Source organism: Protopterus annectens, chromosome 7.part0 (genome assembly GCF_019279795.1).
Source record: "Protopterus annectens isolate FY-2018-M chromosome 7.part0, PAN1.0, whole genome shotgun sequence".
Taxonomy (NCBI): domain Eukaryota; kingdom Metazoa; phylum Chordata; order Ceratodontiformes; family Protopteridae; genus Protopterus; species Protopterus annectens.
The window spans coordinates 1,706,744,075-1,706,760,853 of record NC_056739.1 but is presented as its reverse complement, the minus strand read 5'-3'; the positions used below and the strand labels follow the sequence as shown (position 1 = coordinate 1,706,760,853).

Below are 16,779 nucleotides of genomic sequence, written 5' to 3'. Positions count from 1 at the left end.
GTCCTGACCCAGAAAGGGGAGAATGGACTGCAGTGTTACCATCCAGAACTTTTCTTTTTGTACAGATTTGTTTAATCTGCTGAGATCCAGAATTGGTCACCAGTCCCCTGTCTTTTTGTGCACTAAAAAGAATCTTGAGCAAGTTCCGGATCCTGCGTGGTATGCGGGGACTTCATGGATGGCTTTTTTTTCTAGCAGTCTTGAAACTTCTGTGACTGCCTGATCCCTTAGATTGGGTGGAGAATCTGGGATGGATTTTTTTGAAACAAGAAGGGGTTGATGGACGGGAATTTTGTAACCTCCGGATGTAATGGATAGAACCCATTTGTCTTTTGTAATATTCTGCCAGGGTTTGGAAGAGAATATATCTCTTTCACCCTGATTTTGCGGACCTGCTCTGTCACAAGGACGGCGTCTGCCATTGTTGTTGTTTCCCCCTCTGCCCCTGGGGGAAAAATCACCACGTGCGTCAGGCAAGGGTCCCTGGGATTTTCGAAACCACATCTTTACACCCTTCTAACCCTTTGGGTATGGTCTGGTAGGTGTTGAAAAACGGACTCCCACATCAGAGAGCGTTTTGCCTTCCTGCTGGCACATGGTTAGCGTATCTTTCACCTGAGGCCCAAAGAGAGAGGAGCCATCAAAGGGGGTATTGGTGAAGGACGTTCTGAAAGGTTCCGCAAACTGACACAGCCGCAGCCAAGAATGTCTCCTAAGAGCCACTCCTGTTCCTGCAGCTCTGTTCGCTCCATCGGCTGCGTATGAAATAAGCCTCATGGAAGAGTTGACTACTGAGTTTAAAGTCACCAGCTGGGTAGCTACCTTGGCTGAAGCTCCCTCAGCTGTGGGATCTTGTAGGGTACCTCCAAGCTCTTTTAAGAGATCCCTCTGAAGTCTAGTAAAATGGGAAAGATAGTTCAGGGACCTAAGGGAGAAAGACACTGATGAAAACATTTGCTTCCCATATCTGTCCATCGTACGGGACTCTTTATACGGTGGATGGCCAGATGAGGAGGTTTCAGCTAACTCTTTCTTTGTGGCTGCTGCTACCACCATGGCATCAACTGGGACACCTTTAGTCAGAAATTGTTTGTCTTGGGGAGCTGTGATAAAATTATTAGGTCTACTCAGGACGTGTTCCCTGGAATCTGGAGCTGACCAAGCCTTTCGAGACACTACGGACATGAGTGGATCAAAAAGCAGACACACCCAGGAGGTGGAAGGTCGGGAACCAAATGCGTCCAGGTATACAGACTCATCCTCGGACGGGGTTAGGGAAGTCCAGCTACGCCTTTGCCTAAGAATCTTGAGGATGTCTGAAAAGGAAATATCTTCAGAGGGGGACCTTGGGGACCCCTCCGATTCATCCAGGTCTGTATCTGAGGTGACAGACTCAGGGGAGTCTTGGTGCTTCCTCTTACACTTTTTCTTCCGGGAAGCCTGCACAGAATGCTCTGGGGAGGTTTCAGAAGATGAGGGTTCACCCAGTGGAGTGTCCTGGGGTATAGGTTCCCTACGCTTTGGGGCTGGAGAAGGAGCAGAGGTTGGCACAGGCACCAAAGGGGACGGAGCCGATGGGACCGACAGTGGGGCCGTCTGTGGGGACAGCACTCTCCGCATGACCTCGAAGGTGTCACGGTCTCGACACAAAGAGGGCTCTGGCTCCGAAGAGACAGGAATCCTGCTCTGTGCCAAGGGCGACTGATACGAGACTGATGCGGGAGCCAAGCTCAACTGAGCCGACACTCAGAGAGGGAGAGCGGTGTTGGACAAGGGTCTGATGCCACTTCCCCCCTCTGAGCCGACGAAAGAGCTTCAGCACCCAGATACCTCGATGGAAGGAAGAACCGAGGTAATCGGAGCTGAAGAGGATGTCATCAAAGCCAAAGGAACCACTATCAGAACGTCCATGGACTCCAGCTCCGAACTAAGCATAGTCGGCGGAGGAATCGAAGAGGATGGAGCCGAGGCCTGTTGAGGCAGGCTCGAAAGCATTTTAGCAAGGGCCTGTGACTTTAGCTACCTACTGTCCACTCTCTCCACTTCCTGATCCGATAACCTTGAGGATCGAGAGGAGTGGGAAGATGAGCGACGACTGGCTGTTCTCTGAAGTAAGGGTGATTGTGGCACCAAGCAAATCGGTTCCAATGAAGGAGACCTAGCTCGTTTGTGGCTCTGAGATGGCTCTGAGGTAACAGTTGGAGCCGATGGAGGAGTAGTCTTGTCTGTGCTAGAGGGCACCAACACACTTGGTTTGTCAAGCTCACAGGTCGGTTCCGAACATGGAGCCAACGGCTTGACTGACTTTAAAGATTTCACTGGCTGAGATGCTTTAAATGGAGAATCCAGTTTCAACAATCCACAGAGAATTAGCTTGTTTTTCCACTCCTGCAGGACTCTTGGACTAAAGGCATGACAAACAGAGCAATAGACCTGCAGGTGCACGGCCCCCGGCCCCCAAGCAGTACACACAACTAGTGTGCCCAACTGTCAGAGACATCTTCTGACAGCATGAGTCACACTTTTTAAACCCGGAGGTTTTAACTACCACAAAAAGATACAGTATAATAATAAAAACCTTAAAGGAGAGCCGCTAACTTAAATGACTGTCCTGGGTGGGGGTGGGGGGGGACACACACACTCTCTAACTTAAACGAGTTCAGGGAACAACAGAAGGCCTAGCGACTAAGGGGCAACAGCCAACACAGCACAAAAACACAACAAAGGACGAGATAAGGGGCTTACGACTAAATAAACTTACAAACTACTATAACAGAGAAAAAATATACCAATTTTTCAAGTAAATTATTTAATTTTAAATAGAGGAAAAAGTTATACTAAGCCTGAGCCAGTATTGACGCAAACTCACAGCTAAAGCAGCTAACGAGATCTGGGTGGCTGACGCTGGGCATTATGGGATAAGGGGTAGCCTCGAGCTATAGAAAGTGGCTGAGTCGGAGCCGACCCATCCAGCAAGAACGAAGGCGAGATTGGACAGCTTAACATTACATGTTTTCCATGCCTTTTTGCAAGATACCCTGGAACAGAACTGGTTTATTTGTCTATTGAAATAGGAGGCAAACAGATCTACCTGGAATGTTTCCCCACAGGTGGACATATACTGTAAGGCCTCTGGGTATAGCACCCATTTGTAAGGATCTATATTGGACCTGCTCAAAATGTCTGCTATTGTGTTCTGGTCTCGTAAGATGTATGTGGCCTGCAGAGTCGGTTTGTAATTAATTACCAACCTGTAAAGGGGGTATGACTTTGTTCCTTTTTGTTGTTTATATACCACATCACTGTGGTATTGTCTGTTATTACTAACAAGGGTTCAGTGATCCACAGCTGTAAAAGAGCACCTTGAGATTTATATGCTTGTTTCTGAAACTGGGCTCCCACAAGACATAAATCTTGATGCTCCGAGACACTGCACTATCATACCTCTCAAACCACAGATACTGAAAACAAGAAGAAAGGCCCTTAAAAAGTATGTACATCCAGTGAGAAATCTGGAATCTAATTAACATAAAATTTGAATACCAAACAGCTATCAACTCTTCCTGCTTCCAGCAGGAATGTGGCAAAAAAAAAAATAGTATTTGTTAACTAGGTATGCTCTCTGGACACACAGTCCCTTTTCAGGGGCAACCTGGGAGGAATGTCTGGTTAACTTACTTGCTCAAAGTCACACAGAAGGCAAATGAGATCTAAGTGAATCAAACCATGTACCACGGAACTACAGCTTACACCCTTAACGTCTGCATCAACTGCTAGACTACACTTTATGAAAATTCTTGGTACAGTGTAAAGACCAAAAGGCAAAGATGTAAACTTAAAGTGCGATCCCAAGGCAAATAATCTTATTCTTGTGAATTGGAATGTGTAGGTGAGCATCTTTGAGGTCTATAGTGACCAGAAAGCAGGGCCGGCCTTAGCTGAAATGGCGCCCTAGGCAAAGTAGTACTCCAGCGCCCCTTAAGCCCCACCCACAAAAGCACCCCTTAAGCTCCACCCACACCATACTCCTGAAATACCCCTATAAGCCACATCCACATGAAGGTCACTCCCCAAGAAAGCCACTCCAGTCATTTCCTTAAATTATTTAAATGCACTGGAAGAAGATGCACCTTGTAATATAGTTAAACTGCAAGTGAAGGAAAGTGGAATTTTTTTTAATAAGCCTGCTTTATCTGTTGCTCCTTCACACATTTTACTGTAAAAGTCATGTCCTCAGAAAATACAAGCCCACGTTGTCTTCTTTCAAAAAGATGCTCAAGTTAATCTAAACAGTCTAATTTACTATGGGTAGGCGAGCAAGCCTTACAGCTCAGTGAAAGTAGAATAGCAACCTCTCTCCTCCCTGTGTACAGCAGCTTAAACTAGAACAGCACAAACACAGATAGACTTAGCATGAAAACCAACATTCATAGAAAATGCATCTGACCAGTGGAGGATTAGGTTTACTTTTGGGTCGTTTTCAAAATAGACTCCTTGCACACATTTTAAGGCAATGCATACATTAATTTGTTCTTTTATTCACCTTCCTGATTGTATTAAATTATAATCCTTGTATAATACAGCACCACTTGTTAGAATGTGTTTTAAAATTTGTAGTTTTAAACATTTTAATAAGCAATGAAACAAAGTATAAACCAATAACAAAATTACCCATTTCAGAAAATTTCAACCATAAAAGGCAACCCAGACTTCTGTCATGACAATCCACCAATATCACTCGATACACAGTCTCTACAGAAGTAAAATCATTGGAATAATTCCACATTAAAAGATATCTGTAACTAATGAAGAGGTTGCTACTGGCAAACAACTTTACACCTCAATGTTTCATCTACAAATTCAATGCCTGTTGCCCTTGCATTAATCTATATTACATTAAAAAATTTGGTAAACTGGGAATATTGCAATAGGAAATTACTAAAACCGACAAGTTCATAGTTACTAGGCATCTCGTACAAAAGGAGGAAACTCAGGAGTGTAGAACCCCTATTCCTCCATGTAATACACCAAATAATCTGCAATCATATGGGTACTGCGATATCAGCAATTCATCTGCACCAAAGGAAATTATGCTACTAACACTGCTTTCAAATTCTACAATATGCCATTTGATAAAACAGTTGCACATTGAAAATGGACTTAGCATGAGCAGCAGTAAACTTTCCTTTGAAACATAATCCCTTGAAAATACACTGAAACTCTGTCCCTTGAAAATGCACTGAAAACTCCATTCCCTTAAATGCACTGAAACACAAACTTCTTTCTGTCAGCAGTCGGGTAGGTGGTGTAAAGCAGTGGTTCCGAAACCTTTATGGACCAAGACCCACTGTTAAAAATGGTAATTTTCATGACCCATTACTTACATCAGTATGTGTAGCACTCCTGGTCCTCCTTAAAAGAGAGGATGCCGGCACCATGGAATGTTTTTCCGGGATTTAAAGAGGCCATATAAACTACTCTCATACTTTATTAGCAGAGAAAATCATGGTCAAATGGGACCCTAGGCAGGGTAATAGACTGAGGCCTCCCGAGCAGCCCCTCTTGCAGCAGCCCCCTCCCCAGCCATACCAGTGTTTTGTTACTTGGCTATTTCTCCCCAGTTACTATGAACAATGTTCAAACCTCAGTGTGTATACAATTAGGTATTTTCTGCCATTGAAACAGCATTAAAACCTACATTCAAATGAAATGCATCTGGAAAGTGGAGAATTAAGTTTACCTTTGGGCTATTTTCAAATTACAGGCTCCTTGAACACATTTTTATGGCCATGCATTCATGTATGTGTTCTATGATTCACCTTCCTGATTGTAATAAATTATATTCCTAGTATAATACAGTAACAGTTGTTAGTATGTTTTAAATTTGTAATTTTGAACATTTTTCCAACAAACAATGAAAAAATGCATGACCCAATAATGACAAAACTGCCCATTTCAGAACATTTTAACCATAAAAGGCCACTCAAACTTGTCATTACAATCCACCAGTATCAATCAATACGCAAGGACGATTGCGGTGGTGCAACGGTTAGCGTTGTCGCCTCACAGCAAGAGGTTCTCCTTTTCGATGCTCGGCTGGGGTGCCTTCTGTGCGGAGTCTGCATGTCCTCCCTGTGGTCGTGTGGATTTCCTCCGGGTGCTTCGGTTTCCTCCCACATCCCAAAGACGTGCTGTAAGTGGATTGGACATGCTATATTGGCCCTAGGTGTGAGTGTGTGCGTGCCTTTTGTGGAAGGTTGGGCGCTGGGCTGGCAATTCGACACTATAAAACTTCACTGCCAATCATGAGTGGAAAGGTGATCTGCTGTGGCGACCCCTAACTGGGCAAAGCCGAGAGAGAGTATCAATCAATAAGCACAATCTCTGCAGAAGTAAAATTCATCCGGATACTTCTAAATTAAAGAGATTTTTGTAAATAATGAAAAGGCTGTTACTGGCAAACAACTTTACATTTCAGTGCTTCATCTACAAATTCAGTACCTGCTGCCCTTGACAAAGTAATTGCCTACTTTACATTAAAAAAACTGTTAAGCTGGTAATACTGCAATAGGGAATGACTGAGAAACCGACAACTAGGCATCCTATATAAAAGAGGACACTCAGGAATGCAGAACCCCTATCCCCCCTTAAAATGCAACAAATAATCGGCAACTAAGGCATTACATACCATACCTCCATACCTCTCAACCTCTTAGCACAAGAAAGCTGGATAAAACCTAAAATAGTGGGGAGGTGGGGACGGGACAAAGTCCCCCAAAAGAGGGACAGATTAAAATATTGCTCTTACAGACTTAGAAGCATTTGTCTTAGCATACATTTTCTGAAGGAAATGAGGACCGAAACTCAAGTGTTTGACATTTAGCTATTTCAATCCTCAGTGATTTGCCAGAAAACCATAAATTCTATGAGGAATAGGCCAAAACTAGGAGGCAAAAATCTGAACAGCTGAGAGGTATGCATACCTCTCAATCTCTTAGTGCAAAAAATCTGGAAAAAGCCTAAAATAAATGTGGATGCAATGGCCAAAAAAATAGGGGCAGTTTAAGTATTGTTTTTTTTTAACTTAGAAAGTTGCTAGAACACTTACTAAAAAAAATATTGTGTTGTAAACTCTTCACTGCCCATTAAAAGCACAACACGTGGCAAATTTTATAGGCACAATAAGACATTGTGAGCTGTATACTGACTAGATATTGATACACTTATGGAGCTGAAATTAATACAACACATGCCTTCATGGTTTGCAGTGCTATTTAGTAAATTCAGTCCTCCCTGATTTGCAAGAAAATAAATTATGAGAAAGACAAAAACTATAATGCTAAATCTGGACACTTGAGAGGGACCTCATATTTTTGGTCCATTTTCCATAGCTATAGTTTTCTGGAAAATTACTGGTAAATCTTTCAAGACTGAAGTTAGAAAATAATGACAGAGATTTGAGTTTCAGACTTCATACCCTTCAGAAAATTCAGCACCAATGCAAAACCAGCTTTTTATCAACTTTCTAAGTTTGTAAGAGCACTATTTAAAAAGTGTCCCTATTTTAGGGCCTTTATCCCACTTATTTATGGTATGACACACACACACAAACACACATACACACACACACACACACACACACACACACACTCTTTCATACAGCAACTAATGACTAGTTTAAATTTCACACACTCCTACTCTGCTCTCATACAACACACACGCACTTTTCTCTCTCATACAGAAGTGAGCAAAACCACTAGTTTAAGTTATACACACACACACACACACACACACACACACTAGTTTAAGTTATGCACACACACACACACACACACACACACACACTAGCTTAAGTTATGCACAAACACACACACACTAGTTTAAGTTATGCACACACACACACACACACACACACACACACACACACTAGTTTACACACACTAGTTTTAAGTTATGCACATGCGCGCGCGCACACACACACACAGACACACACTAGTTTAAGTTATACACACGCACACACACACACACACACCTACCATAGCAGCAAATGCATACAATGACTCTCTCACAAAGCAACACACACACAGACGTACATACACCTACTCTCTTGCACAGCAACAAAGACTTTCTTCCAAAGGAATGAACGGCTAGATTAAATTCCATACACACACAACTACTCTCACACAGTAACACACACACTTCATATCTAACACAAACAGAACAGCGAGTTTAAATTCCATACACATACCTACATACCCACACACATTCTCTCTCATACAGAAATGAACAGTTTAAATTACACATAGAAACACACACATACACTTACCATCTTTATAACCCAAACGAAAACACACAGAGACGTAACTCTTCTCTTGAACGGCTGGCCTGGCATAAATTCCGCATGGAACTGCAGAATGCATTTTGATGACGTTGGTGTTGTGACGTATGCACGTTTCTCCTTAAGGAAGACTCTCGCACATTTTTTTTTAAGCCTCCTAGCTAACCTGCAGCTGTAAGTGGGAGGATGCTTGCCGTGCCTCCGCCCTCTGGTTCCAGCGTCAAAAAGAGTGTAAACTTTATATTAATTAAAATAAATACATACACACATAATGCGCCCTTTGCAAGGCCAGCCTGTATGGCACCCTAGGCGGTCGCCTAGTTCGCTTATACCTAAGGCCAGCCGTGTCAGAAAGGGACTAGAGAATGGTGTTTAGCTTTAAGAGGTCCATAATAAGTTTCCATGTGCCTTGCCTTCTTTTCCTGAATAAAAACCTTTGTCTATTTGAGAAAGAGGAACTGGTCATATTACTCCCTGGGATAGCCGGTCTGACAGGATATTATGAACCAGATGGATTTTTTTTTTTTGTAGGAGGAGAGATCCCTAACTGTGATTATCTTTAGAAACCAGGCATCTGAAGTTACCTGTTTGCAGAAATGAAGGCATAAAGAGCCACAGATAGTCATTGGGATTTCTTTTGAAAGGAGGGTCCTTGAGATCTCTTCACCTTTTATTTTTGAAACTCCCTGCTACTTTTTCTTGTATTGTTGTTTGGCAGGCTTTTGCTGGAAGACATAATAGGCTTTCCAATGAAATACAGGAAGAAGAAGAAAAATAATTTATTTGGTATTTTGCAGTGACAGAGAAAAAATAGTGACTCCTTGCAACTTCCCCTTTCTTCAAGTTTATTTAGAAGTTGGGCTCAAGAGTTTCACATGTAAAGAGGCGTATTCAGTAACAGAGCCTTAACATAATCAGGGATCATCTGTAATCTTTCCCTTACTCATGTGTTTCTGAAGTCTTACTGTAACTGTAGCAGAAGGCCTGCAAACCTCAGTCATAAGCACACTCACAGATTGGTTAATGACTTGTGAGGCAGAGTTTAACATGTCCAGCAAGGAAGGTTCGCTGTTTTCTGAGTTAGGTAAAGAAGTTTAACTTTGATGCATGCTTACAAAAACAGATAATATATACTTACACCACACACACACACACACACATATACATATATATATATATATATTTATATATAATGTGTGTGTGTGTGTGTGTGTGTGTGTATATATATATATATATATATATATATATATATATATATATATATATATATATATATATATATATACATACACACACACATTATATATGTGCATGTGAGTCTATTAATTAATTTCTGTAAATGCCAAGGTGGAATATGTGTAAACCTTTTTTTATAAATCTATCAAAGGAGTGGCTATCTTTGTCATCTGCATCATTGTTAGAGGCAGAAACCCTTAGAAGAGCTATCCCCATCAATAGAAATAAGATCTGCCACAGGATTCTAATAAAGGAATTTATGTGAGTCAGGAACTCAGTAAAACTTGTCAGGTTTCTTGGGGGGGGTCTGGGAAAAAAGACGCTGAGGCAAAGGCATCCTGTAATGCTTCCATAATGGGGTGGGGGGTGACAACCAGTTTTGAGTAATCAGTACTCAGTAAATCATAATATCTCTTCTGAGATTCTGCCACCTCCTTAGCCTCCCATTTGAAAGATTCTTTAATTTTAAAAACTGTATCCCCATTGGAGATTTCTTTATTGGAGTCTGAAGATAAGATGCTTTCTGATTCAAACTCACATGGAGCAGAGGAACAGAACTGTAAAGCATAGTGTAGATCCTCCACATCACATTAACAAAGATCCTCCTCTTCTGAGAAAGGAGGGTTTCTTTCTCTTAAATTGGGTAGAAAGTGGAAGAGAAGGTTGGACAGATTGGACTACCTTGAATCTACACGGGAAACCTGCTGGGCATGGTGTGGAAGGAGGATACAAACATTTTGTCTTCTGTGTCCTATTTTTAGAAGTCTCAAACCTATTGGCCTTAGGAGGATAATCCAATGGCCAGACTTCCATAAAGGACACAGCGATGTCCTCCCTCACTAAAATTTGGTGAATCCCACATCACCATCAGAGAATAATTATTGGTTCTCCCTTCTTGGGTGGAAAAGTATGACATACAGACTGGCAGAATATGCATAAATTCCAGGTCTTAGCTGTCTCCTAAAGGGGTCACACTAGAGAGACATGGAGAGTTGGATTTACTGTCCGAGTGCTGACAGCAAGTCAGACCAAAGTCTTGATTTTTTTTTTTTTTTTGGTAATCACTTTTATCAACTTCTCTTTCTTCTTATGAGGGGAATGAGTGCTGAAGGGAGTCAGTTACCATAGTGACATATGCCAAATCCTTACTGCACTTATTTTCAAGAAAATTAAGAGAATTTAGTCAACTCTTTATGGTTCTATGAGTAAATGACAGGCACATCTGACAGGACCTAATTTGGTGTTCTTCCCCTAAAGAAAAAAAAACACAAGGAGATATGGGCATTCTTGTAAGTTATCTGTCCACCACAAGATAATTTACCCACCGTGACAGATGTAAGTAGTTACTTTCAGAAACATTTACACAGTAAAAGGAAGGTTGCCCAACAGGAAAACTTATCTGCCTAAAACTGTAGCTGAAGGCCGCCACTGATACTCATGCCACTAAGCTGATGAGAAGTCTGCATAAGCATACATGTGGCAAGAAAGTTCTGTTTTTTGACACATCATACATTCCTCTTATACTGGCATACAATCTCATGTTTAGAGTAATTGGAGGGTGCACAAGGTAGGCACCCAAAGCCTTGTAAACTGGCTAAATGTCAAGTTCCATACGGTTAGACTACTGCAACGGTCATCTAATGAAGAACATCATATGGCTCTCCTTTTTAAGTGCCAGAGAATATTAGAAGGCTGCAGAATGAATCTATAGGTCTATGAATCTATAGGTCTTCAGTAGTCTATACTGGAGGAAAGGTATTGGATCACCTAGGGAGCCACTCTTCTGCTGCATCAGCCTGAGATGCTCACTTAATGTTTAGATGTTTATCAAATACTTTTGGGGTCTTTTCAAACTGTGCTCTGTCTGAAGTCTGGAGTGTGAAGTATAAATAACCACTTACATATAAACCTGAACATGGGGGACTTCCAGAAAGGCTGAGGAACTCTGTCCTGTTGCTGAATATCTCTTAACAGGTTTGGTTACCTCTACACTGGGACAGAATAGAGATGCCCTACTTCCAAAACTATGGGTATCAGCACTGGAATGATGAATCCTGAGGGAGTTGTATAGAACAGATATCAAGCACCTAGATCCCCAGCACAATCATCTGCAATCCTGATGTCAGAAGACCTTAAGTCAAGAGGGGAGATCCTAGTAAAAACAGGTATCTGGAACATGACCAGCATTGTCAACACTAATGGTAGGTAGAATCAGGGTGTTCAGAAGCCAAATTGCTGCCATGGGTTGAAAAGCCAGTGTCACAGATAAAAATTCACAGTATTGTTGTCTAACAGTATGCCCTACTGCAAACCTTACTGTTCTATTGCAACATTTCTTTCAGAGTGTCTAAATGTGTTGATGATAGGTTTTGTATGGCTAATACAGGCATATATAACAGTGAGAAGCAGACATATCTAACAGGTGGTAATATGGACTATGTTTGACATAAAATGTTTAGCTCTGTACAGGGTAACTCATTTCTGATTTGTTTTAGGTATGGCTGCATGTACATATCATCAAACTATAGCCAAGAGTCAAGCATGACACCAAGTATTTCGTTAGATAACACCATCTCAAACTTGTTAATGAATGCTGTTAACTGTGGTTGTATAGCTTTTTTATTGTGGCTTTCATAACATAAAGAACATTATTTTAGTTTTACTAATACTGAGCAGAAGGTATGATGTTGACAGACATTTTTATAGAGTGGAGAAGGAGCACTGCAGATCAACTGTTTCCTTTATGATGGAACAGCAAACAGTAACATCAAGTCATCCACACATATTGTACTGCACAGCCAAAGTGATCCATCACACCATTTACAAATACTGTGAGCAGCATATGGCCAGGCAAAGAGATCCAGAGACCATCTATGGACAATGTTCACAAGTGAGGGAAAAGAGTACTACATTATTATATGAACTTCAGACAAATTGCTGGCTGAACACTGTACAAATACTGCGAGAGAGCATAACTTTAATCTTCTGAATTAGAAACACAGGCTGAAAACAGTAGGGGGGAGTCTATAAAGCAGTTTTTTATGGGAAAAGAGTTTTAATTACATGAAGAGTTAATGCTTTTACTGACTGCGACATTTTATTGTTTGTTACAAGCTCTCACTGATATAAGCTCGCGCAGTAGTTTTATCACTTGATGAAATCTGAAACTGTTGGTGAATGACACAACACACAGTTGTTGTAACAAAAATTGTAGTGCATTCCTTATCCAGCCTGATGGTGCAGAGGTAAGTTATCTATCTGTGGTATCAGCAACTTAAATTCAGGAATAAACTCAGGCTGCAGGGTAGAGCAGGCTGTGAGGATAGGAGGAAGTGACCCACAGCCAGCTGTCCTATCCTTAGTGAGGGGTTTAGGAATAAATGCTGTCTGTGCAACCTCTTGTGGAGACCAGCAGCCTCACAAATCATCAAGTTCTCTAAGCAGGAGTAACAAGTGTGCTACTGTGCCTTCATGTCACTACTCCTCGTAGGGATCATGAAAGTTTGATGCCATATAGTTAGAATGTCTGGCATCTGGTTCACAACGTCTTGCAGGGCCTTCACTCCCCAGCTCTAGGATTTTCACCATGAGAGCAACTCCACGAAGTCCATCCAGTGAAGGGACACATCCATGATTTTCTAGCAGAACTATGGTGGTACCTGGGAAGTGTGGACTGAATGTGCAGGGTAGCCAGTATCAGGTCAGGGGGAGAAGAGTATTAAAAAAAAGGGGGTTTAGCACATTCCTTGTATCTGTTGCAATTGTTTACCATCCCATCAAGGACCCGATACAGAGTTTTAGTACATTTCTTGCATCTGTTACAATTGTTTACCATCCCATCAAGGAACTATAATTTCCTTACCCTATCTCCTATGTCTTGAAAACTGGCAAAACTGTTAAATAACTAAAGAATAACTCTACCTTCTTAAGTGCTGCTTCATTGTATCGCCTCAGGGATGCACCAGCAGATCTGGGTGCATGGCTGTGGTTCTGTGAATCTCTAACGCTCTGTGCCATTCCTCTTTTTGCTCGAACAGTATACCTGTGGAAAGTTTTATGTTCCACAACTGTGCTCCTGATATATTTTAAAGAGTACAGACAATACAAAAAAAAATAGTTAGAAGCATATATATCAATGTCAAACACACACAAACAGTTTTATCATTATTTTCAGCCTTCATTCTGAATCCAGTTTACTAATAATGTCAAAATATGTGATAAACATGCTAACATTTTAAGACACTAAGGAATTTTTGTGATGACTGCAAAACATGCACAAACAACACACTGATTTGATGGTAGTGGTGTGAATGGGCAATGCTCCCCAGAAAACTGCAGGCAGGCTTTTAATCAAATCACTGATTTCAAACAACTGACTGTCATCTATGGATATAGTCTGTGACAGGAACCACCAACATCTCTGTTTATTTTCACTGACAAATGAATATGAATATTGATGCTCTGTTCTGCTTTTAGTTCCATGTGACCCTGTTTACTCATTATGGTCAAAGATTAATATCAGCGGATCGCAATTAGTATGTAGACCCCGTCCCCTAAACACAAACACATCAGTGACACTGGAGGTTACTCAATCCAAATATAGCAATCCCTGAAAAATACAAGTGTGCTCACTGTGATCTGCAAGTGAAGTTTCATTTTTTTTACTGGTGTTAACTGGTATGCAAAGGTATAACAGTAACAGAAACATTACTTACAGAAAAACTCGGCAAACATTGAAATAAAAGTATAAATAACTGTTTTAGGAATCAAATATATCAATAACAGACCAAACCAATAAACTTCCAATACTCTTCATTTTTAATTAGATAAATGAGCACAGATTATTAAGAACACTGAAATTATAACATTCAAGTAAGCAAACAAGTAAAAGAGTAACACAAACTCCAGACCATAGCAAGTCTCACCACCACTCAAATCAGCCACTTTCCATCCTGGTTTCAGGAAAAAAACTGAACTGCATAATCTTTACTCACAGCATAATACATTAATAATCCAGTATTATGGTGCCTAACAAACAGACAATAATTCATCATATTGGTCATCTCCCTTGTATTAATAACTACAGCACAGAACCTCTAAAAGTTCCCATCATTTTGTAAAGGAAACCATTTTTTTTTATTTCCAAGGAGCCAACACTTAAACTATGAATACAAGGATAAACATCCTATCCAAATTACACAAATGAGATGCTAAGCATCCTTCCAGTGGAAGGAAACAAAAAGTTTAAATATACTGCTCACTAAAGGTACACATTTTCTTTTCTAAACCATCCACACTAAGCAAAGTCCCCTAAAAGAGACCCAGGCTCTACAAAATTGAATGCCACATCAAAAGAATATAGTAGACCAAATCAAGGCAACAAACTCGCATTAAAAAAACACACTCACAGAAAATTACTGAAGGACAACTCTGGTATCAAGCCATCAATTTTAGTCAATTTCACAGGTGTATAGTACAAAAAAGTTAAGATAAAGTAACTTTCAGTTTTGAAACAGATTACATTTTTTAAATCTTTTGATATGCCATTCCATTATTCATTTATTTACTTGGGTATCCTGACTGATAGACTATTTGAGTTTATCAAGATAATGGATGCAGTGATATACAGGGGACCTATTTCAAGCACAGCCTAGAATCCAAAAGGAGAAAAACACGACAGTTGTTTCACATACAGCAAAAAAAATAATACATTTCAATTCAAATAATATAAGCAATTAAAACAGATGGCATAAGTTACATATTTAACAAACATATACATAGAAAATTTGAGGCAGTGTTAAAGATCATTTCGAGATGAGAGTTCATCTGACAAAGAAATAGGAGGATAGAAAAGGACTGCAAAAAAGGACTGAACTAGACAGCAAACTACTCAGGTGCTGACTGGGTTTGTGAAGTAGTGACAAACTGAAACACTGCTTAAGAAGTTCAACAGTTGTGTCCTCAACTGCTTATATTCTGTAAGGTCACCAAGAAAAGGAGGAAGGATGTCCCAAGTTTTGAGGTCAAAAGTTGATGGGGAGTGAATGATGCACTGAACTTTGTGTTGGGGTGCCTTAAGACTATGGCAACATTACAGTGTAACACACGATTATACTGAGATTGAAATGGGAATCTACAGCTAAGTGTGGAAATTATGATAACTTTAATAATTTAAAGAGCAAGAAACAGATCTGAATACTGTCAGACAGGCAAACAGATTTGTTTTTGACAAAACTATGTAGTGGTGTTAGTAGTAAAGTGCCATAGTGAGGAGCCTGCAGATTTAGTTGCTGGCCTTTTGAAAGGTAGTTATTGCACAGGGCTAAAACCTTATGCTGTTAATGGGCTACTTTCGGTGCCCAGAGTACAAGGTTTGATTCTTTCCACCATCATTTGTCTACTGCGTGACTCGGAGCAAGTCCTCATATTTAAACAATATTTAAACAAACAGTGCTTCTGTGCTGCCCTTGAAAATGGACATTTGAATTTGTGGGCTTACCCTTTCAATAAATAGGTTAAAAATAAAAAAGGATGGAAGATTTTTCTGGGAGACATGAGCAGTTAGTGGCAGTCTGTATTTAAACTACGTATTCCTTTAACTTTAAATGTTAACCTCATTATAGTTTTGAAATGTTAAGAAATGCAAGTAATGTGGGGGTCTTAGATAATTATCTTAGTTTCTTTTATACGTATACATAAATAGGGTTAAAAATGACAGCTTTCATTTTTATGCTTTGAGGATCCTTAAACTTTAATGTACATTGAGCGGTTTTAATGCACATTCTTTATGGATCGTCTCCTGAAAAACTTTTGTTTACTACTTTGTAAGTCAATTTGGATTTAAGCATGTGATAAGAAATATTTAGTTTTAGATGTCTTAATTTCTGAGGCCATCAAGATGTTGCTGACATTCTTTTTGAAACTCAGTCATCCACAGTTTCAAGTTATTTTTCTCACTAAGCAAATAAGAAAGCAAACATGAACTGACTAAAGGTACTTTTTCTCCTTAAGTTTCTCTACAAAAGTATATTAGTTTTTAATTTCTTTTAAAGGACTGTGAATGAATCTTTAAGAAATTAAAAAGTCTAAATTTGTACATTTGTCAATGTTTATTTTCCTACACATTGTTGCAGAGCCAAATGTTGTTAAACCTGGATCTAAGGGCTTCCTGCAGGGAGTGGTGTTAAACCCAGAGTCACTACTTC

General features: G+C 40.2%; 1 protein-coding gene across 9 annotated transcripts in view; it reads right to left on the bottom strand.

The window, feature by feature from the left end:
• The window catches only part of ANKZF1 (ankyrin repeat and zinc finger peptidyl tRNA hydrolase 1), a 450,598-nt gene that overhangs the window by 228,999 nt on the left and 204,820 nt on the right, over window positions 1-16,779 (bottom strand). For all 9 annotated transcript variants that reach the window (XM_044078230.1, XM_044078233.1, XM_044078229.1 and 6 more), the window contains one exon: window positions 13,496-13,649. In XM_044078230.1, the coding sequence (XP_043934165.1) occupies window positions 13,496-13,649 (154 nt within the window). The remainder of the gene's footprint in view (window positions 1-13,495; window positions 13,650-16,779) is intronic.